General features: G+C 37.9%; 3 protein-coding genes across 3 annotated transcripts in view; 1 reads left to right on the plus strand and 2 right to left on the minus strand.

The window, feature by feature from the left end:
- Positions 1-151, minus strand: part of LOC114536007 — a 2,666-nt gene extending 2,515 nt beyond the window's left edge. The window contains exon 1 of the mRNA XM_028557350.1: positions 1-151. This exon is cut by the window's left edge and continues 2,282 nt beyond it. The gene's annotated coding sequence lies outside the window, so the exon portion shown is untranslated.
- A 9,108-nt stretch (positions 152-9,259) lies between these two features.
- On the plus strand, positions 9,260-10,935 carry LOC114536038 (protein bicaudal D-like). Its single transcript, XM_028557393.1, has 2 exons — positions 9,260-10,157; positions 10,520-10,935. Exons 1-2 carry the CDS (start codon positions 9,769-9,771, stop codon positions 10,767-10,769), a joined length of 639 nt encoding a protein of 212 aa, XP_028413194.1. The 5' UTR covers positions 9,260-9,768; the 3' UTR covers positions 10,770-10,935.
- Positions 10,936-12,494: 1,559 nt separating this feature from the next.
- LOC114536043 (leucine-rich repeat-containing protein 15-like) lies at positions 12,495-21,421 on the minus strand. Its single transcript, XM_028557401.1, has 12 exons — positions 21,170-21,421; positions 16,900-16,971; positions 16,717-16,797; positions 16,391-16,462; positions 16,009-16,080; positions 15,854-15,928; positions 15,586-15,660; positions 14,947-15,021; positions 14,588-14,727; positions 14,013-14,363; positions 13,629-13,770; positions 12,495-13,550 (listed from the first exon to the last, which is right to left on the minus strand). Exons 1-12 carry the CDS (start codon positions 21,346-21,348, stop codon positions 13,472-13,474), a joined length of 1,413 nt encoding a protein of 470 aa, XP_028413202.1. The 5' UTR covers positions 21,349-21,421; the 3' UTR covers positions 12,495-13,471.
- Positions 21,422-22,652: the final 1,231 nt, after the last annotated feature.

Consider the following 22,652-nt stretch of genomic DNA (forward strand, 5'->3'; position numbering starts at 1 on the left):
TTTCATCTTTTTCTAAACACATGTAATCAGTGAACAGTTCCAGCAGTTTCAAAACTGGAAAACGTCTGACTCTTGAAAGTAAAATAGAGCAATTTTACCCAGGCGCTTTAGTAATTAGTAGTATACTGATATATACAGTGGCGTAGCCAGCCCTTAGTCATGCTATTGTAATATCGAAGGAAACACTGAACACGCTTGTATCGCAATAACGCAATTTATAATAAAACTCTATTTGTATGTTCACACGTTTACTACACAACCCAGCCAAAACACACGTTTCGCTATATCTACATATCAAGTATAGTGTTACCGGATATTGTTACCAAAGGTCAAAGGTCTATATACTACACTATGCTAATATTTTGGTGTCCATTGACTGTGAAAACAATGAATTTCTAAAGAAATGAATAATGATAATAACATAAAATTTGCATAGCATGACTAAATCGTCAGGCTGGCTACGCCACTGGTTATATATTATAAAACATTGCATCAGCTATTGTATAGAGGTCAGCTGAAAAAAGCGAGCGCGCGGGGGTGTTTTTTTCAGGCTGAAGCAGGAGTCACTGAGCTATATAATAATTCCTGTTTGTATCCAGGAATTATAGTATTATTAGCTCGATGACTGGAGTTCAACTTTTCGGCGGGATTTTAATACCGGAGTTTTATTCGAGGGTACGAATCCCGTATAGTCGTTCAATTTGCAAGAAATGACGTAATCTTCCGGGAAAAGCAAGTGCGCTTTCTATAAACTTAAGTTAAACTATAACAGAAAAATGGGCGAAGAAGATAAGACGACCTCACGAGCGATGGGGTTGGCTGGTGGGCATTCTTGGACATCCCCGGGGAAAACGGTATTTTCGGGGGTGGTAGCAAGAGGGTGGATTTGTCTCCAGCGACAGTGGTGTATTGCGTACGAGCTGTTGTAAGCCTCGCATTTTGCGACGAGCTGCAAACTTGGGGCAGAGGGTGGGACATGGACGGTTCAAATTTATCCTATTGGCACGCACACTTAAGCGCAAATGGCCATGTGGTACTTGCAGTCTGCAATGCAATGACAATTCGATTTTGCGAAGGATGCCGAATGTGGTACCATTCTCGTTGTGAGAACCTGTCTCAGTTTTGTATAAGTAAAAAATAAACGGACGTATCACGGATATATTTTTCGGCAGTTGAAATGAGCTTAAATAAAATATATTCGTCTTCTTGTTTTTGAAAAGCTAGCTCATTAAGTCCCTCCCTCATGTGTAAAGTTCGAAACAACCAGGCCTGGGTACGAAACGACCATGTCTGGGTCAGTGAACTGGTCTGGGTACGAAACGACCAGGCCTGGGTACGAAACGACCATGTCTGGGTACGAAACGACCAGGCCTGGGTACGAAACGGCAGAAGTACGAAATGACAAGAGTACGAAACGACCATAAACCTTACGAATAGGTCAAAATATACAGTGTATACACATTTTCTTGGGCATCATTAAAAATATGCAAATACCAGATAATGTAGGGCAATATATTATAATACAACAACTAAAATATAGCTTGTTTAGAGTCTGCACGCAGGCTAGTTTATTGAAGCTGTCGAGTAAGTAATTCGAGTTTGAAATTATCTTTACTCAATATACGTCATATACCTGATGATCTAACTAGAATAGAAGACAACAACTAAAAAATAGCTTTTTTATTGAAGCCATCGAATAATTCGAGTTTGAAAATATCTTTACTGAATATACCTGATTTGAAACGTGACCATCAAAATCGCTGGGAGAAGTAGACGTTATTCGATCCGCTAATAATGCTGCAAGACTGCAGTCTATATTTTCTTCCAAAACAACCAAGGTTAACCAATGGAAGGATTCCACGTTCGATTCTACCAAAGGGGCTTCCCCAGAATATGAAATGATTCATACATAAAATGTTGCAAAATGGTTTCGTTTTGCCGTTTTCACTTTTAAAGCTGCTTTTGTCGGTGAAAACCTCCAAGGATTAACTTGAAACACTCAGCAAGAAACATCACTTTTATACAAAAGACATAAGTTCTTGGAATAACGACGTTTCTTCCTTGTTTATTTTTTAGTTTCTGTTTTGAAATGTAGAGGTACCTTTCTCGCACCGGTGAAAAATACCTAGCACTTACGAAGCGGCTAAAATGTAACATTTGCACTTTTGTTTTCCCAAATGGTAAAATAATTTTCATGCAATATACTTTTTTTATGTTTTGAATGCGAATGGACAATTTTAGGTAAAAAATATAAAATTCTAATCCAATAAGTTTGACCTTTCTGTAGGGATTTTAATCTCGGGGATTTAATTCAGGGTGGAGAATGCCGTATTGTCTGCATATTCCGGCACTGAGAAATAGTTTTCCTGAAACAGAAGGTTCGCTATTAACTTTCACCCTTCAACGGAAATATTTGGGATTCAGGTTCTGCGAACATGTTACAGATTCAGCCGGTTTTATTCAAATTTATTCAAAAATATCGTTCATGGTCACGCGAACGAAATCCATGTTTGGTAGTTTCAGACTATCATTTTTGTATACTAGTTTATACTACATGTGTACGACTAGGGACAACAGTCCTACTAATATATCACCGCCTGGCATATTTGCCCGGATGGAAGAGGTAGCTAATCGGTTATGTCTTTTGATTACGATGATGAATCTCGTTCTTAGACATATATCGTCGTGCTCCAACCAAGTCGAAGTTGTAGCAACATAGGCCACTTTTTTTAAACACATATTGAACAACGACAACAATACCCTTAGGATTGGACAGACAACGACTAACTGAATACAAACTGCCTCCTTCGTTAAGTCTGAAGAAATCTCGCATTTTCCCATTTCTTGAATAAATATTAATTCTTTCATAAAAGCCTCTGGATAAATCCTTGTCTTCGATGCTTTTCAAAACAACAATATCTTCCTCATGTGTACGGTCAAACGCCAGTCCCAGAACTCTAGATTCTACCTCAAGCTCTTCCAGAGGCACCTGAATTATTGGTTCTATCTGTCCTTCGTCTGTGATTGAGCAGATATACACCTTTTCCCCGCCCCGTGTGGTAATCATGACTTCACGTTTGTTTGTAACGCACATAAAAACATCAGATCGTTCCGTACCGTGCCAATGTTTCCCATGAGAACTATCAAATGAAGGCAAGGGGAGCGAACATTCCATATTCAGACGATCCTGAGCGCCCAACGTGAAGACAAACACCTTTCCATAACAATTGCACAAAACGATGTTATTCTCCACCACACGCATGACCCAGCAAGTGTCAGGTTTGGTCAACGAAAGACCCTCGATAATTTAACGACATATATTTGTCCTATCATCCATCGTTAATTTCAAATTTGAAGCTGCTTTCTTTACGTAATCCGCATCAATTACACGATATAAGGTATGAAAATGGTTATTCAGGCTGATATCCACAGACAGAACGACATACCTACGCTTATGCTTTAAAAAAAGCAGCATAGAATTCAATTTCCGATGCCAAGGGATACGTCCTTCGCTATCAACAGCCTCTGGAGAACTGCAAAAAGAGATCCTATCACTGCTAAACTCAACTTTGGGCCATCTTTTTCTCATTTGTTCCCACTCTCTCTTTTCTTTTTTTCTTGAACTTTTTTTTTAATCGTACATGTGTACACAATAATATGTCTCCTCGGCAATTCATTGTCAGTCAGTTGTATCACTGGCCATTTAACGTGACGGGAATGTGCCATTTTCTGTGTAAATTCCAGGTTAAATTCCAATATAAATTCTAGTAAGACGTTATTTATTGCCTTAACGGAATCAACGATCTCACTTCGTTTTATTTTATTAAAGAAAGATTTGAATCCTCCTCTGACGTGAACCGTGAATGTTTGGCGAACAGCTGGTAAGTCGTGTAGTTCTTGAAGATACAGTAAACAGTCCTGAGCGGCAGCTTCTGGATCATTAAGAAACTTTTCAAGAATACTGCTGACAATACGAAGTTTGCAAGCCATTATTAGATCCTCGATGCTCAAAGCCGTGTTACCAAATGCAATTGTTGCTTGTTCTCGCGACTTTCTGAATGATTCCTTCGCATCAGCCCAGCGTTCTTGCGAAACAATTTCAAAAGTTGAAGATGACAAAGCTTCGCCTGCAGGACGTTGTTTTGTTTGCTGAGAGGTTGACGCACCAGCCCCTGCTACAAACTGTTCGGCGGCATCAGTGATGTCTGCCCGTTCATTTTGTTTGCCTGAAGTTGTATTTCGAACAGCCGTTCCCAAACGAGAGATACCCTCTTTTAAAAAGCAGAAACTACTGTTGAGAGGTTGTCTCGACAAACCTCGAAGGCTTGATTTTATTTCGTCAATATCTGAGATGATTTTCTGTCGTAATTCTTCGTCCGTCAGATCTCCATCGCTAAGATAACTGGCTGCCGCACTACGGGCTTTATTAAGGACTAAACCTAACACACTTTTGAGAACGTCCGACATGTCGACTGTTGTGGATCAAATAGCTTGTGTCTTCTTTAATTACGCTTATCGTGATGGAACGTTTCCTACTTTTTCTCAGTAAGCGCTTGTGTTTATAATTATAGTCACGCACGCTATCAAAATAATGGGTCGCTAACATAAAATATTATACTTTTAAATTTTTAAAGCTGTTCTCAACATCTGCTTTCTGTTGAAGACGAAAGCATTTATCAGGCTGAAAAAACGAGCGCCAGATCAGCCGACAATAAACGGCCAGCCTCATGCATTATTCATACATCATTATTCTGACTGGCTGACTTCCACTTTTAACGCCTGTCGCTACGCTAGAATTATAAGTCGATTTCGGGACGTAAACACGGAAATACCCCAGTGTTTTGTGAAAATTATTAATTTGTAATCCATTTATAAAAGGCACGTCTATTTAAAATGTCACGTTGCACTGCAAGCTAATATATATTGAGCGTACGTCATACTGATGTCGATATAAGAACCATAGAGACAACAATTTGAATTTATAGCCGGTATATATAACTCCGTATATAGTCGTCCAATTTGAACGAAATAGTCTACGAACATATTTGAAAACATTCGGGGAAAATAAGGAAATAACAAGTGACTGTGGATTGCGCGTTTTGCAGTGAGCTGTGACCATGATGGTGCTATCAACCATTATTTTAACTAAAATAATGTATTTTTTTATCCATGCAGTGTTCGAAGCAAAATCACAGTCACTTTTAAAGTTTTATAAACATTTGGTTAAAAACTACAAATTTGTTTTGTATGGTAAGTTCAGACTATCATCTTCAGGTATTTATACTACAGAGTACAGTCCTAATACTTCGTGATGTATCTTGATTATGATGATGCTAAATAACTTAATTAAAAACATCTAGTTCATATCGTGGTACTGGTGGTTTACAGATAGGGCGTACGCGAACTTTTCCAACCAAGTTGTAGCAAAATACGACACCTCTTAACGAATATTGAACAACGACAACAATACCCTTAGGATTGGACAGACAACAACTAAAAAATCTTAAGTCTCTTTCGGGAAGTCTGAAGAAATCTCGTAATTTCCCATTTTTTGAATAAATATAAATTCTTTCATGAAAACCTCTGGGTAAATACTCGCATGGGATGCTTCTCAAAACAACAATATCTTCCTCATGTGTAGGGTCAAACGCCAGACCAAGAACTCTAGATTCTACCTCAAGTTCTTCCAGAGGCACCTGAATTATTGGTTCTATATGTCCTTCGTCTGTGATTGAGCAGATATACACCTTTTCCCCGCTCTGTGTGGTGATCATGACTTCACGTTTGTTTGTAACGCACATAAAAACATCAGTTCGTTCCGTACCGTGCCAAGGTTTCCCATGAGAACTATTAAATGAAGGCAAGGAGAGCGAACATTCCATATTCAGACGATCCTGAGCGCCCAACGTGAAGACATACACCTCCCCAAAACAATTGCACAAAACGATGTTATTCTCCACCACACGCATGACCCAGCAAGTCTCAGGTTTGGTCGAAGGAAAACCCTTCTTAATTGTACGGCATATACGTATCCAATGGTTCCCATCGTCCACAATTAATCCCAAATACGAAACTCCTTCTTTTACCTCATCCGCATCAGTTACACGATGTAGGGAATATATATGGTCATTCAGGTTGATATCCGCAGACAGAACCTTTGCGGACTCATTTCTACGCTTATCCAATAAAAAAAGCATATCATAGAAAGACTGGCCACGAGGTTCCCAATATATACTGTTAACAGCCTCTGGAGGAGTGGAAAAAGAGAAGAAATCTCTGCTTAACTCAAATTTCGGCCATCTTTTTATCATTTGTTCCATTGCTTCCATTTCTCTCTTTTCTTTTTTTTCTTGAACTTTTTCTTTCATCTTACGTTCGTCCAGAATGATATGTTCCCTCGGCAATTCACTGTCAGTCAGTTGTATCACTGGCCATTCAACGTGACAGGAATGTGCCATTCTAAGTATAAATTCCAGGATAAATTCCACCATAAATTCTAGTAAAACGTTATTTATTCCCTCTACGGAATCAACGATCTCACTTCGTTTTGTTGTATTAAAGAGAGACTTGAATCCTCCTCTGACGTGAACCGTGAATGTTTGGCGAACAGCTGGTAAGTCGTGTAGTTCTTGAAGATACAGTAAACAGTCTCGAGCGGCAGCTTCTGGATCATCAAGAAACTTTTCAAGAATACTGCTGACAATACGAAGTTTGGAAGCCATTATTAGATCCTCGATGCTCAAAGCCGTGTTACCAAATGCAATTGTTGCTTGTACTCGCGACATTTTGAATGATTCCTTCGCATCAGCCCAGCGTTCTTGCGATACAATTTCAAAAGTTGAAGATGACAAAGCTTTGCTTGCAGGACGTTGTTTTGTTTGTTGAGAGGTTGACGCACCAGCCCCTGCTACAAACTGTTCGACAGCATGAGTGATGTCTGCCCGTTCATTTTGTTTGCCTGGAGTTGTATTTCGAACGGCAATTCCCAAACGAGAGATACCTTCTTTTAAAAAGCAGAAACTACTGTTGAGAGGTTGCCTCGACAAACCTCGAAGGCTTGATTTTATTTCGTCAATATCTGAGATGATTTTCTGTCGTAATTCTTCGTCCGTCAGATCTCCATTGCTAAGATAACTGGCTGTGGCATTACGGGCTTTATTAACGACTAAACCTAAAACACTTTTGACAACGTCCGACATGTCGACCACTGATTAATTAAAGCTTATATGCTGCTTATATTTGATCAATATTGTGCTTACCGAGGCGAATATTCTACCCTGTCTTGTGACTGTCGTGTTTATATTTAGTGACCAGTTCATGTTACCAGATTTCGTAATTGAAAACTATTGTATTGAGCAGAAGTACAGTCAGTTGACGTCACCTGAGAGTGTTTTTAATTTCATCTTTTTCTAAACTCATGTAATCAGTGGACAGTTCCAGCAGTTTCAAAACTGGAAAACGTCTGACTCTTGAAAGTAAAATAGAGCAATTTTACCCAGGCGCTTTAGTAATTAGTAGTATACTGATATATATTATAAAACATTGCATCAGCTATTGTATAGAGGTCAGCTGAAAAAAGCGAGCGCGCGGGGGTGTTTGGGGTGGTTTTCAGGCTGAAGCAGGAGTCACTGAGCTATATAATAATTCCTGTATGTATCCAGGAATTGTAGTATTATTAGCTCAGTGACTGGAGTTCAACTTTTCGGCGAGACTTTAATACCGGAGTTTTATTCGAGGGTACGAATCTCGTATAGTCGTTCAATTTGAAGAAATGACGTAATCTTCCGCGAAAAGCAAGTGCGCTTTCTATAAACTAAAGTTAAACCATAATAGGAAAATGGGCGAAGAAGGTAAGAAAGGAACCATAAACGTCAATGTGACGGAAGTATTTGGGATTCAGGTTCTGCGAACATATGTCAAGACAATCCAGGAACATAAGGAAATAAAAAGTGACTGTGGATTGCGCATTTTGCAGGGAGCTCTGACCATGATGGTGCTATCCACCATAGTTTGTTCTGGGATAATGGTAGGGCTTCTGTACCACCCCCCGCCGTTGGTTAGAGAGTTATCTGACAGCATTTTGATGAATATTTGGCAAAAGAGTGATGCCAAAAGCCCAGAGTTTGCAGCCTTGCAAGAGCAACTGGGGAATGCAAATGAAGAAATTGCAAGGTTGAAAGACGAGATGAAGAGATTGAGAAAGGAGGGGATTGCAAATTACACAAGGGAGGTGGGTTGTCATGCTAACTTGTCGCAAGCGATGAACGAGAATGCCAAGCTGTTAGGGAAGCTTTCAGATGCTATTGACTCTGTGGGATTGTTAAATAAAAGTAATGCTGAAAAGGATAGAAGAAACCAGGAGTTGAAACAGGAGCTTGACATATGTATGCTGGATAAAGACGAAACTCAAAAATCACTTTCAAATGCTGAGAAACAAGAGATGAGTATGCAGAGAGATTTTGATACATGTAGAGATGAAGTTGTGAGGATGAAGAAAAACATTGAGGTGTTTGAAAGTAACAAATCTAAGTTAACAAATGACATAAAGGAGGCCGATCAACTGTCGGACGTATTGGAAAAGAATTTAAAAGCATGTGACAAGAGTTTAGAGTCTGTGAAAGTGAAAGAAAATACGGTAAACAGTGAACTTAGTAAAACAAAGGTTGCATTAACTCAATGCAAAGCTGAGAACACACAACATGAGGAGACTAATGCAAAACTAACCACACAGCTATCGACGTGCAATAATGGTTTGGTAGAATTAAATAGGAGCCTTCAAGCAGCGGAAAAAACAATCAAAGATTTTGAGAGCGAGAAGACAACGCTTGAAAAGGATTTAAAAGACACCAGGTTCAAGTTGGGAAACTGTAAGAACAAAAACATGGACCATGAAGTGCAGAACTTGGAACTGCTGGAGGAGATTGAAAGTTTAAAGAAAGAATTGAAAGCATGTTGACTGAACAATTAAATACTGTTGCAATATTAGATAAAGAAGCATTCTAAGTAGTTATGAATGAATTGACATTTTTTATTCACAACCAATTATCAACTGTTTTCAATAATCAAACAAAGAAATATGCAATTTGTAAACATGAAAGTGTGCAATTAGAATTTTATTTGAAACATGTGTACTAGCTTTTGATTAAATCTGATTGCCTTAGGTAATCCCTCAGTTAGTTCAGGAGATTTCTCAGTTACTTTGCCTAATCAAAGAGGATTTTATTGGTATTATAAAGCTGTTTCTTTGAAAAGCACCCAGATGTACCACCTTTCTACAGTATAATCATAGGCAGCCCAGAAATGAGACAGATTTCTGGGCTGCTTCTGTATAAGCAGATTTCTGGGCTGCCTATGGTATAATTCACTGGCTGTATAGATGGAAAGGAAGGGGGGGGGATAATTTATAGGGCTGGTTCACAATTGAACTTCAATTATGTAGCTTCAAGCCCAAAAAGAAAGCATGATCATTTTAGCTTAGGTACAAACATTCCACATATTCTTAGTATATTTGAAAATCTTATTTAACAAAAGAATGCTTGTCATGACTCAGACACAGACTCTATGTCCCCCCCCCTTGTCAATTTCATGCCATTTTCTATTTTACTCTGAACTCTAAAAAACTGGAGTAAAAGGAGAAATACATCATACCACATTGTTCTGGGAATTCCCCGGCGTTTTCGGAACTGTCTGCAATCTTAAGAGTTGCACTGGCACTTTGGAAACAGCAACTGCCTTTGTTAGTGATTTGCGCACAATACAGGCATAAAAATGACCAAACCTGGCACAGACCCAGTCAATGAATTAAAAACTACAAAGATTACCTCGTTTTTTGGATTTCCGTGGAAAAAAACGGTATGCATAGAGCATACAAATAAGAAATTGAAAAATGATGAAATGGATAAATTGGATGATTTCAACTGGTCTGCACTGGTTCTAATCGCGACGGTTGTCGCTATCATGGCATTTATTTGGGCCCTGGTCGGAGAAGTACGGAATTGTCCGAAAAGTGGGCGCATTGATCTCTCTGGTATATCTTCTCGTGAATGTCAGGAGAGCTTGGGCCAAGTGGAAGTAGCCCACAAAACTACAAAACAGCAGGTCGAAAAGCTCAATAAGGATATTGCCATACTTAAAGAGGAAAAAGCCAATTTTTCCAGGTAGAACAATTTGATTTTAGTTTATTAAAATGAATCAGCTGGCGGCCATTTTGTCAGTGTTTCCACTTAATTAGGAAAATTCGAAATTCTCCTTGAAGTTACAGAGACGATTGGTATATAATTTTGGCTTAGAGATTTCGACTAGGTTTGGATTAAGTTTAGATTAGAATTGAGTTTGGGATTTGCGATTAAAATTTCAATTTTCATTAGCTACATTCCTGATCCCGAATCTTTTAAATTGAACTGCCCCCCTTTGCTAGTAAAAGGCAAGAGTGGCAACTGTCTCTGTTCCCCCTCTCCCCCAGTTTCTCATGCTTCCTGCTTCCCTTGGTAAGACCTCACTCTCTAAATCTCTTTTCCAGAAAGCTGGATGATACGGAGAAAGAACTGCGTGAGATTAGAGAGCAGCTGAGGTTGGCTAAGCAGGAGAAAGATAACTTGGTGCAGGAGAATTCTCTTTTGAAGACGGAGAAGGAAACGATCAAGAAGGATTTGAGCAGTGCACAGTTCACTTTGGGAAACTGCAAGAATAAAAACATGGACCACGAAGTGCAAAATTTGGAACTGCTCCAGGAAATCGAGAGCCTGAAGAAGGAGCTAAAAGCATGTTAATTATAATATAAAAGGCCCAGTTTATAAGCAATTTAAAAGTTAAGTGATGAGATGATAATGAGGCTTGTTGTCGCATTACCTATTTTTTGATGAACTGCATTTAACTCGACGTGTAAACTAGACCTAAGAAAAATAAATGTGACCAATAAAAATTTGTGCTTCATATAAAATTGGATATTGGTTTTGATTGAGCTTGTTGTCAAACTGGACGAGTGTACATCCTCTGCCGATTCTGCACTTATCTTTTTCAAAACTTAACTTATCTGTAAGGTCAACTCATTTCTATTTTTCTTCTTTTTAAAACCATGAAAAAAGCCTTGTATAAAACCAGGCACTTTAAGAAGAACAGCAATTAATTGTGAGCTTTCTTATTTACATTTATTTTACAAGTTCCAAATGTTAAGGTCATCTTCAGTTGATCATCTAGAGTAAAGGCTGTATAAGCATAGTTTAAAGGAATAACAGATGTGCATGATTTCATGAATCGTGCATGAGAGATACTACAAGACTTCAGGAAGCGCCGGAAAATACATGAGCCGCAGATGACTTTTATAAAAATAACTACAGTGAAACAACCAACAGTTAAAACCTTTCTAAAACCCTCCGAAGGTAAATAAAATTCCTCTGTCCAGATTGTCTCATTCTGCACGGCTATTAACCAATCAGATTGCGAGCTTTACTGCTGTAGTTATCATATAAAATTCCTTGCTTCATTATTTTTTTTTACAGTATTTTGATTTCAAAATTTTGATAGCATCCTGACACTCTTTTGACTTCAGATTCTCCTCAAGCTTTTTCCTGTATTCTTCTTTAGGATATTCGTTATCTTGAAGGTCAAAATGACTAGCATAGTGACTACTTTTGTCCTAAATAATGCCAATACTTCAGAAATTAGTGCATGTAGTCAACGAGTAGATATTATAAGATATTATAAAATATTATAATAAATTATAATATCTACTCTTTGATGTAGTTCTACCTGGTTTAAACTTTAATGGACCCGTACACCGCCATTGACTAGCAGAACAAAGTAAAGTTATTAAAGTACGATTTATCCCAACCTACCCTAGTAGAATTTAACGTGGAAGTCATCTCACATTGATAGGCAGAATCAGTAGTTGTATTAGCGGTAGTGGCAGGTGAAAAAAAAGCAAATATCCAACTTAAAAACGTGAACAATAATGAAAATTGATGCCGTGGATACGTTACTGAATATTTTTTCCGCCAACTTCGGTATGACTTCGGTGTGACTTCGGCTGTGCTTCGGCTTTCGGGGGCAATGCTTCCACTCACTGTAATCTGAATTTTCTTTTCTTTTCCTATTTTTCCTTCCAATTTCTTTCATATCTCCTTCTAATTTCATATCTCCTTCTTCATATTTCCTTCCAATTTCTTTCATATCTCCTTCATAAATATCTGTATTTTCAGCCCTTTTATAACTCAGGGGGTGTGATCACAAATGTCTCGGAAAACTTAAATAAGCGTAAATTATGTAACAATAGACCTTTCTTATAATGACGTCAAACGCGGAAAGTATGATGTTACACGAAATTTGATTGGCTCCATAAAACTATCGAGCCAATTAAACTTCGTGTAAGATCAGGTCTATTATGTAAAACTGGTTTATTAGTAAATTTGTGACAATTTATTTGTCACTTGTACAAGTAGAATACGAAATTGGCTATACAACGACTGCAGAATATCAAGGCAAACGCTGACACAGAATCATTAATCATGAATAAATAACATTTAATGTTTTCTTTACAAGAAACAATATTTTTACTCTCTAACCATTTAAAACATGGCTACATGAGGATGAATAATTTTGAATACGTGCTCTAATTGTGTCTAAAACGGTGTTTCAAGTCCATCCCTTTCAAAGAATATTTACAATCTAACAATGTTAAAAATTGCTACATATTAAGTCACATTTACTAACTACAATTTGATCACTGCCTGATTTTGCTGGGGGAACAGTGCACCGCCTGGCTTGCTAGTAATTTCGAAAACATCTTGTTGAGTCAGAACTCAGTCAGGAAGGTTGTTGAATGAGGAAGGTTGAAAGTGAAACACTGAAGAAAACATTGCAAAGTAGTAAGTACCAAACTAGTCAGGTTAGATTGGAATTAGATTAGCAAGTCATCTCAGGATGAGATTGAACCTCAGTCAGTGGACTGTATCCCCAACAAAAAACAGGTCATTTAAACCAGTAATCAAGGCGCGTGCTGTTCAATCAAGTCTTCGTTAATTAAATATATTTACAGAAGTAAAATGATCATAAAATACGCCGTGATGAATGTTTTGGTAAAGGCTTACAATAGTAACTAACTACGAGATGTCACACGAGATTACTTGAAGTAACCAACTTGCGATGGCAACACCATTTCAATCGAATCTTCCATGACCTTATTCCACGGGCTCTTGCTGAAGGTTGAAACTCGTATAACATCTGCATGTACCTTGCATGAACTATCCATGCATAAACTGTGCATATACTAGGCGGAGACCATGTACCAACCATGTAGATCACGCTTGGACAAAGCACAGATCAGGCATGGATCACGTGCAAATCAGGCATGGACCATGCGCAAATCACACTTGGACCATGCACACTGCAGGCTCGGACCATGCAGAGATCACGCACGGATCATGTGCAAATCACACTTGAATCATGCGCAAATAATGGGTTCACCATGCATGCATCATGTGCCTCCCTCTTTTTCTGTGACCAAAACTCTTCCTTCGGCATCAAAGATGACAACTTTATCTTTTCTAAAACGTCTGAAGGAAAAAAACAAAATACCGTCGTTACAACAACCACTATCAATGTGATCTAAAGCGTCAAATCTTTATACCAACCTCGTAGACAAAATGCCGGTGTGGAAAAGACAAAAAATAATAGCCAACAAAACGACAAAAACTACGGCTGCGATGGAAACAGCAATTATGACTTTTTTACGTCGTTCATTTTCATCGCTCGTGTCCTGCGTTTCCGTATCGCCTAAAAATTCATAGAAAAGTGAGTTCATTTCATAATTCATGGATCCCTGGTGTTGCAAAGTTTAAACAAGCCTGAATACTGGATAACGTTTCGAGTGAGTCCAATTAGTGGACATGTAGTTTTAACCTACGACAACATAATGGTGCCTGGTATGAAATCATTGCAATTATATTTAAGATAAATAATGTTTTAAACAAATATGGATTATAATGAAGTAGTAAGGTGAAGTAATAAGTGATTACCCTTATCGGATATTTCAGTCAACAAATTTGTAAATCTGGTGGACTTTTTTCCTGTCGTAGGCGCTTCTGTTGAAGATTTTGTGGATCTTTCTGGCCCAGCTGTGATTTTATTTGCTTCAGTTGTTGATGGCGCTTGCTTTGAAGTGGACGGTAGTTGTGTGATAGACGCTCTTTTTGCCGTTGATGGTCCCGTGGTGATGGGATCGGTTGGATTCCTTGATGCTTTCGTTGTAGTTGGCAACTTTGTGGTAGTTGGTGTTTCTGTTGTGGTCGGCGCCTGTGTGGTCGTCCGGGCTTGTGTTGTGGTAGATGGTACCGAAGTAGTGGTGGGAGGCATCGTCGTCGGTAGCTCTGCGCAAATTTGTGGAAACCAAAATGAATTATGTTATCATTGTAAACAAATACATTGGTAGTAGGATCAGTTGGCAAAGCGTCAGATGCAGGCAGCGATGGTTAGTAACCATGACAAACAGCAACAACAACAACAACAACAACAACAACAACAACAAAAATCAACTCTGAACAATGAAAGGCAACAAAACAACAATATTGTCAAAAAGCTACCACGAACTCACCACAATGAGTAAGATTTATGTTTTCCACTTTTGTGTGATTGCCATTACAAGTCACTCCTTTGCTGTGAATCACGTCCTTAGCCCAGATAGCGAACTCTGCTAAACTGCAGTTACAATACGTGGGGTTTCTGTGGAAATTTCTAGAAAACAAAAATTAAGCACAATTTGTTATAAAAAGACAATTATGTAAGAGGTGCTTGTTAAGTAGAAATTCTAGTTTCCCCTTTTCTAAATGTCCCGAATGATATACCAGTGCTATGTTGTTTACTCAAAACTTTAAAATATGAAAAAGTATTTGGTGATGTTGCACGGAGGGATTTCGTATTATCCTCAAAAGCATGGACAAAAAAGTTGCTTACATTTCAAGGAACTGCTTGCCAATCTTCCTTAGGGCTCTCATTGGAGGAAATCTGAATTGGTTTGTATCAATATATCTAAAACAAGGAAATTTCAAATTAAAATTTCATCGCGTGCACTTCTGAGGTCCGTATCAAGTGCTACTACAGGAAACCTAAACTAACTTTATTTATACTGGATAGCTCTATCAGTTCTAAACTGTTCTTCCTAGAGGTTCAGTAAGGATCATCTCTTATTGATCCAGTGTTACTACAGGAGGAAACCTAAATGAAACTAACTTTATTTATACTGGATAGCTCTATCAGTTCTAAACTGTTCTTCCTAGAGGTCCAGTAAGGAACATCTCTTATTGATCCAGTGTTACTACAGGAGGAAACCTAAATGAAACTAACTTTATTTATACTGGATAGCTCTATCAGTTCTAAACTGTTCTTCCTAGAGGTTCAGTAAGGATCATCTCTTATTGATCCAGTGTTACTACAGGAGGAAACCTAAATGAAACTAACTTTATTTATACTGGATAGCTCTATCAGTTCTAAATTGTTCTTCCTAGAGGTCCTGTAATTGTATACACGGCAGGTCATATCCGTCGACGCTACAACCATACACACATCACAAATGAAGGTGAGACAGTCACTTACAGTGATTCCAGGCTATTTGAAACAGGTTGGAAGATATTATCAGGAAGACTGGTAAGTTGATTTGAAGCAAATGATCTGGAAAAACAAATTAAGTACGGGATGATAAGTTAATAGGATGGGAAATAGTAGATAGCTACTTGAGAGTGAGTGAAATCAACTATCGTTGACAAACACATCCTTGAGAAAGTCGTGGCAGACTGCCATTCCAAATGGACTCATTCAAGTGAAGATTTAAAATCACAAAACAAGAGAAAAAATCATAGCTTACAGAATTTTAAAATCCTTCATTGAACCGTCGAATAGATTCTCCGGAACTGAAGTTAATTTGTTTTTTTCAAACTCACTATAAAATATATCAAGATACAGAAGTTCAGAATACAATATTAGCGTATATATGACGTTAAAGATGACAATTTGACTTACAGTCGATCAAACTTTGGTAGGTTTCTGAATGCATTTGATGGCAATTCCGACAGATGGTTGCGATTTAGAAGTCTGTGTAATGAAATAAGTATTGTATATAGTCTGTTGAATCGTACGGAAATTGGGCCATGCAAGTAGAATAGACCTTTTTCATAATGACGTCTAAAAGTCTGAAACGCAGAAAGTCTGATGTTAAACGAAGTTTGATTGGCTCGATAGTTTTGTGGAGCCAATGAAATTTCGTCAGACTTAAAAACATCAGACTTTCCGCGTTTAATGTCATTATAAGCAAGGTCTAAACCTGAACTGTCATCATTCGAGAAAGTTACAGTAAGAAAGAGGAGATCTTTGGGCGGATGACGAATACAACAAGTATACTTACACTGTCTCCAAATTCGGAAGGTTGATGAATAGATTTTCTGGAAGTTTGTTTAGACTGTTGTGATATAGGTTCCTAGAATAGAGAGCCGGTAGTGCAATGATTTAGTGACACATTTATGACAATCAAAATATAGAATACGTTGAACAAAAAATATGCAACAGACAATAAAAAAACAATAAGACAGAATTGTAGAACGAAGCAGAAACGAACGACTGGGGTTAAAAGTTAAGAATAAATTTCCAGCACAATATAGTGACTCCCATACTTCCGGTCATACTCTCTCAAACATTTTGTGAACTCCAGCAAAAGGCAACAACTGCACTTACACACTGGATAGTTCTTTCAGATTTGTGCTGTTGAAAATTCCATATGGCAGTGTACGAAGTTTCGAGTTTTCCGTAATATCTCTGCATAACAAAAATAAAAGAAACTGGTGATCAAAACTGGGGGTTAAACGAGATCTAGAATGCTTGCTTTACCATTGAGATCAATCTGAATGCTTTACTTACATTTGCTTTAAGTTTGGTAAGTTTTTAAAGGCGTCTTTGGGGATGCTCGTCACGTTGGTTTTATACAACTCGCTGAAAAATATCAAGACATATTCTCGAATCACTATCAAGTCCCGTTTACACTAGACGGGGGAGTGGACGCTATTCACTGAACCTTCATCTCAAGTTGCAATAACCTGTGACAATGCAACGTTACTATAACATGTAAATTGGTAACCATGCTTGTTCTAAACAAGATAACTGCAGGTAAACACGCGCAAACTCGTGGGTAGAAAGGTACGCCATGCAAAATTTAGGAATGTTGGGGCGAGATGTCTATATTTGTACATTGTTATGCGTAGTCCCATGCGTGGTATAGCGCTGTTTGTTGCAAATGAATGCACAGTGTCACAAATTAGCCTTTATTACGATGTCGAATGTGCCATTACTCTAATTTTATCGTTAAGAAAAGTTAGTTCGACAATAAACCAATCCCAATTGGGGTAAAAATCGCGGTTCAGTATAGTGGTCACCCACGGGTGAGACAATATCCTATATCCTGGTTGTTAAAAGTGATGCTTTTGATAACCATGTTAGGAGATTGAAATTGCCTGGCATCCCATCAGAGTTGTAAAACAATAAAATTAGACCGCGAGTTGGGTATAGTCATCGTTGATACAGGAGGACAGTGTATGGTGATTACCACGTATCTATCTATGCGGAACTACACTCTTAATTAACACCTAGCGACACAAAGACCTAGCACAGCACCACGCAGGGAAAAATTTAAACTATATTTACAATTCCGCCAACATCCTATGCCTCAGCGTCAGCCTGGCAACGGAGTAACGAGAAATGTGCGATAGGAACTCGACTCGATGACCGTGAATTCAAAATGTCAAATCATTTTCATGCACGTCCGTTAGTTTCGAAACCATTTTCACTAAAGCAGGTCTCGGTAAAGCGGCACGTTCGCTATTCAATCCCGAAAGGGCACTTGAAAAATGTTTCGATATCTCGTGAACTCGTAGTCGTAGAGACTTTTTCAATCATGTCGCATCAAGGACCGATATTACTAATAAAAGTGATCGTTTCAAGGGTTACATGGTGACAGCCATCGAAAGTTTCATCTTAAGTTCCGTCTCACTTAGACTTCGGTTACAAAATATCAGGAGAAGTTACAAACGGCACAGAAATTGCATCAGTTTGAAAACATATTGTTATGTTTACAGTTCACACGTCACGATGCAAACACAATGAGATGAGGTTTATCGTGTGAGCCGGATTTCTGGTCCAAAAATGAAATTTGGATATTTTTACCGTATAAGTTTCAAGGCTTTGTCGGTAACAATTTCGTTTTAAATTCACATCGTTGAAATAGATAGATAGTTTGTTTAAAGCCAATAAAGCTGAATTGCGTAAAATACATGAAATAGAAAAAACAATTTTAGGATGTTGTTTTTCTCAAATAGAAACGGTAACTGCGTCTTTTACAGAGGTGCGGTCAAGGAGTAATTAAGATTTTGACAAAGAATGAAAGTGAAAATGCGCTTAATTTTTAACGAGAAGCCCGCTTCTCACGTATTTTAAAGCGAAGTCAAATTTTATTGCTATATAAGCATGTTTGGCTTGCACTCCAGCGTGCCCACACGGAAACAATTAAAGCGGATTGACGTACTTAGTATTGTTCGAAGATCTGTTTCATCAGAAGTTCTATTAAAGGTTTTCTATGAGTGGACTAAAATATACGATGCAGTATTTTAATACTGTGGGATACCCGCCCTGTACTTAAAATGACAGGAATTTGGTGACATGGGTGCCATGGCTTATAAGTGACTATTTCCTTTATTTGGGCAATTTGCACGCAAGTCTCAAAAGAATACTTGATAGTTTGACCACAAATTCGTAAAAATTTTGCTCTGAATTAAAATCATCTTTCTCGAAACAGAAGCAAATAGGATATCAAATTCGATATGCTGTGTTTCTAGCGATAAAATTGGCAAAAAAGCTTTCATACTGATAAGTAATTGCTACAGCAAAAATTCGATCGAACGATGTCTTGGGATTCTAATTACTGGAGTAATTGTTCGAAAATTGTCACAAAGTATATAAAAAAAACATCAGTGTTCATATGACATGAAATTATAGAATTTCGTCCCTAATCCACAGTAAACTAGCGGGATAATATGCATTATTGTTGAGTCAAAGTTTCAGCATCAACATTCCTATTGCTCACAAACAACACTGTTCAATTTCCGATTAAAAAGCCAACTCTTTAAGGCAAAAGAATGTGACTTTTGCAGCTAACAACAGGCCACAGCAAGTTTTCCGGCAATTTTAATCATTTTTAACAAAGACAATGTGCAAAAATGATGCAAACATATTAGAAGCTTTTCAAAAGCGTCATTTAAGAGGCAATTCCGCAAATATTTGTTTACCAAATGAACTGCTAAATACCATAATAATTTGACATGTTCCTTGCATAATTGCAACATAATTGCAACACTGCTTGCTCATAGTGTTGAAATTTGATCCAATTTGGAATTGAAATTTTTCATCAGTAATCACGAGGCCCGTCCCTTTTTTTTTTTATCATTTTGAACACGTGAACTCGCAATGAAGAGATGGAAACATCTTCACCATTTTTTTTTAAGAAAACTATTCTAATTTGGTATGTACTTGGCTTGGTAAGAAGTATTTGACCCAATAACATGATGACAACCATTTATCGTTACAAAGCAAACAAGGTTATTACCAGGAAAACATCAATAAACAGACCGCCTTTTGAACGAGCCGTTCTGTCTTGTCTAGGCCAAAATAATTTACATATTTCCATTCATACAAATTTTAGTATTTCTGTTCCTTTAAGACATCTCCAAAACGGCGAGGCGCTTGCTGCCAAAATGGCTAAATCACATAAATAGTTTACTATAAAACATTCGCAGTTAATTGCCAAGCTTTCGACAGCAGTAAGTACATATAAAGTCCAGAGAATACTCGGACGTGAGAACTACAGGCCTTTGCTATATACAAGTTATCAGTTTCTATAGTTGGTTCTATGGTTGGTACTAAAATTGCACCTACTTACGGTCATATTATTCGTCATGCTAAATTGAACTAGAAAATTACATAATATATCAATTTTGGTTGAGCGTTTTAGTTTGAAGCGATATTCATAATTATCGTTACATTGTTTGAGTGCAGATAAAGAATTCATATATGGTATTGCCGTCAAATAATTTATCAGACGCTTTTGTACAGATGTCAGCTGGACTGAGCACAGAGACAATTAGAGAGAGACACGAAAGATACCCCAATTAAACCTTTTCGGGAGTCACTTACTGTTGAATTCTATTAGACATGCTGGCTTTTATTTACAAGTCAAAAAGCACTTATGCATAGCAAATATTTAGCTCCCTGTCGAGCCGTTGTGCACTCAAATACAACTGGAGAGAGTGCCGGTGAGATTTACTATATACAACCCTTTTAGGGTGATTCTACCTGACGTTCACAAACTAGAACAGCTTCGTCTTCACTACAGAGTGATAAAAATAAAACCATTTATAAACATCTGCAGAAAACCGGCTGTATTGGCTGTATTCGCTTGAGCCAAGTCGGTACAATATACCATGTCAGTATAAAGATCAATTACCCGTGCAAATTGCAACAAACCAATATTTTCGCCGGTCAACGATGTCGCCTGATGAACATTGTTTATACAAAATATCGAGAAAATATCAAGGCCAAGGGCAAGCGCTTAGGGATTTCACCTTGTCTATGCCTATGCCTATGAGGAGACGAAGACGTTTTACGCAGTAGAATCCCCCAAATCTTTCATTTTAACACTCAAATAGACAAAATCAAAATTGTTATTTCGATTACATTTACTCTTCGTCATCACGAGCAAACACAGATTATCTACGGTACGTAAAGATTTAGACTAAAGTAATAGAACTTGTTCACACAAAATATGCAATGTTTCAAAGGACATGTTCATTTTGCAACACCAAGATATAAAATGTTGAACTATTACCGAACTATTTTATTTAAACCATGTTCAAAGCATATATGCTGTTATTCACTGCTTTAAACCATCTAAAATTAGCCTAGGTCAGCGCGAAAATAGGCCGTTGACAGGCAGACCGGATGGGCGACCATTTGACAATGTATTTAGCGCGAAGAGCAAAGCAAAGTGGCGTCTGTATCGGTGTGCGTTTCAAAACAACTGTAACAAAACGACATCTATACTGAACAAAATAAACACGAGAAAGATGATGGTGTGTGTACTTACAACGATCTTGTAGTCGGTGGAATGCCTTGTGGAAAACTAACAATGTCTGACCCAATGCAAGTGACGCCGAAAGTGCTTTCAACACATTGACAACCATTCGGACAAGAAGCACCCGCGTGCTTTGTAGCGAGAATTCCCAAAAGTCCCAAAGCGACGGTGAAAAATACGAGTTTTCCCATTGCCTTTCAAAGCTGTCTCTGTCGTTATGCTAAACTGGCACAATGCAAACACAAGGTTGAAGTGATTGAGGAAATGTTTATAGAATACTCTAATAAAGGAATACTTATGCAAATTGCAAAGAACCTAAATATTTATGCAAATTCAAACCACTAATTGTCCACAAGCGCATGCTCTTTTGTATTCCGCGGTGAGCCGAACAGCCTCAAAACTTTTTTTTGTTCCGAGGACGAGAGATCGCTAAGATAGTGCAATATTCCACGACACTGCGAAGAGTGGAGACTCTGCCGCATGATTTGTGAGGTTCACTTGTACAAAATACTAACGGAGACAGCCAAAGTACAATTTTTTCAACAACTACATTTTATTTTGATTTGAAATCTACAACCGTGGGAAAGAAAATTCAACCGTCCCCGAAAAATTACCCGTCAATAGAATGCGCCGAAAATAGTCTACCGAATGCCGCATCAGCATTTTAAGCGCATCGCGAAGAGATTCGTTACATTTTTCCAGTCAAAGTTGGATTATATTGACTAATGGCAGTCGCTAAAAGCTACTTAATGCGTTAAATTCTGGCGAGGCGTTTATCTAGAGCTTGTAAGATCTTACTTTGTTTACATTATCTAAATATTTCGCCGACCATTTATATCTATTACAGCTTGATATGGGACCTATAACTTTCAGAAATATTAATTAATCAATATTTTAAGTGCATCCCAACGCTTAGCTTGCTTTTAGGCGTGGTAACTACACGACAATTGTACAAAACACGTGTTGTATATCACGATTTTATTAGAGATACAAGATGCAAGTTCTCGTCTTCACAATTTTTCGCTAAAATCTCTTTTTATTAGGACTTTTTTTATCTAATTTTGTTTGGAAAGGAACTTGTGATAATCGCATTGAATCAAAATATATACCCCGGAACTTCCCAACGAATATTTACCGTTTTCGGCAATGACCGTTTAAAAAGGCAAGCGTTGTCAAGTTTCATTTGGGCAGCCTTCGTGAGAACAATGTAAACACTAGACAACCCACGTCAAAAAAATTGTTGTTACTCTCTTAAATACGAGTGAGTCTCGCGATGCAGGACAGCAGTTTTTTTACTGTCCACCTCACGTCAACAAAATACTTTTCAGAGTAATGCATTATGAAAATGATATATACGACTTGGTAAACCAAATATCAAGTACCCTCAATTGAAGTGCTTTTTGTGTTTTTAGGCATTATCATGGCAGGTGTTAAAGAGGCGTTAAACAAATGTTATCTGCAAACAAATCTTTCATTACTCACTCCCACTTTAGAC

The sequence above is a fragment of the Dendronephthya gigantea genome, unplaced genomic scaffold, assembly GCF_004324835.1.
Source record: "Dendronephthya gigantea isolate DGI-Jeju-01 unplaced genomic scaffold, DenGig_1.0 000129F, whole genome shotgun sequence".
NCBI lineage: Eukaryota > Metazoa > Cnidaria > Anthozoa > Malacalcyonacea > Nephtheidae > Dendronephthya > Dendronephthya gigantea.

Excerpts from the sequence above, each read along its gene's own strand:
- LOC114536043 (XM_028557401.1), bottom strand. The coding sequence starts at position 21,348 with ATGGGAAAACTCGTATTTTTCACCGTCGCTTTGGGACTTTTGGGAATT. Across the intron at positions 16,463-16,716 it reads CTGAAAGAACTATCCAGTGT|GAACCTATATCACAACAGTC; the intron begins GTAAGTGCAGTT and ends TCTCTATTCTAG. Across the intron at positions 16,081-16,390 it reads CTTCCGAATTTGGAGACAGT|ACTTCTAAATCGCAACCATC; the intron begins GTAAGTATACTT and ends TTCATTACACAG.
- LOC114536038 (XM_028557393.1), top strand. The coding sequence starts at position 9,769 with ATGACCAAACCTGGCACAGACCCAGTCAATGAATTAAAAACTACAAAG. Across the intron at positions 10,158-10,519 it reads GAAAAAGCCAATTTTTCCAG|AAAGCTGGATGATACGGAGA; the intron begins GTAGAACAATTT and ends TCTCTTTTCCAG.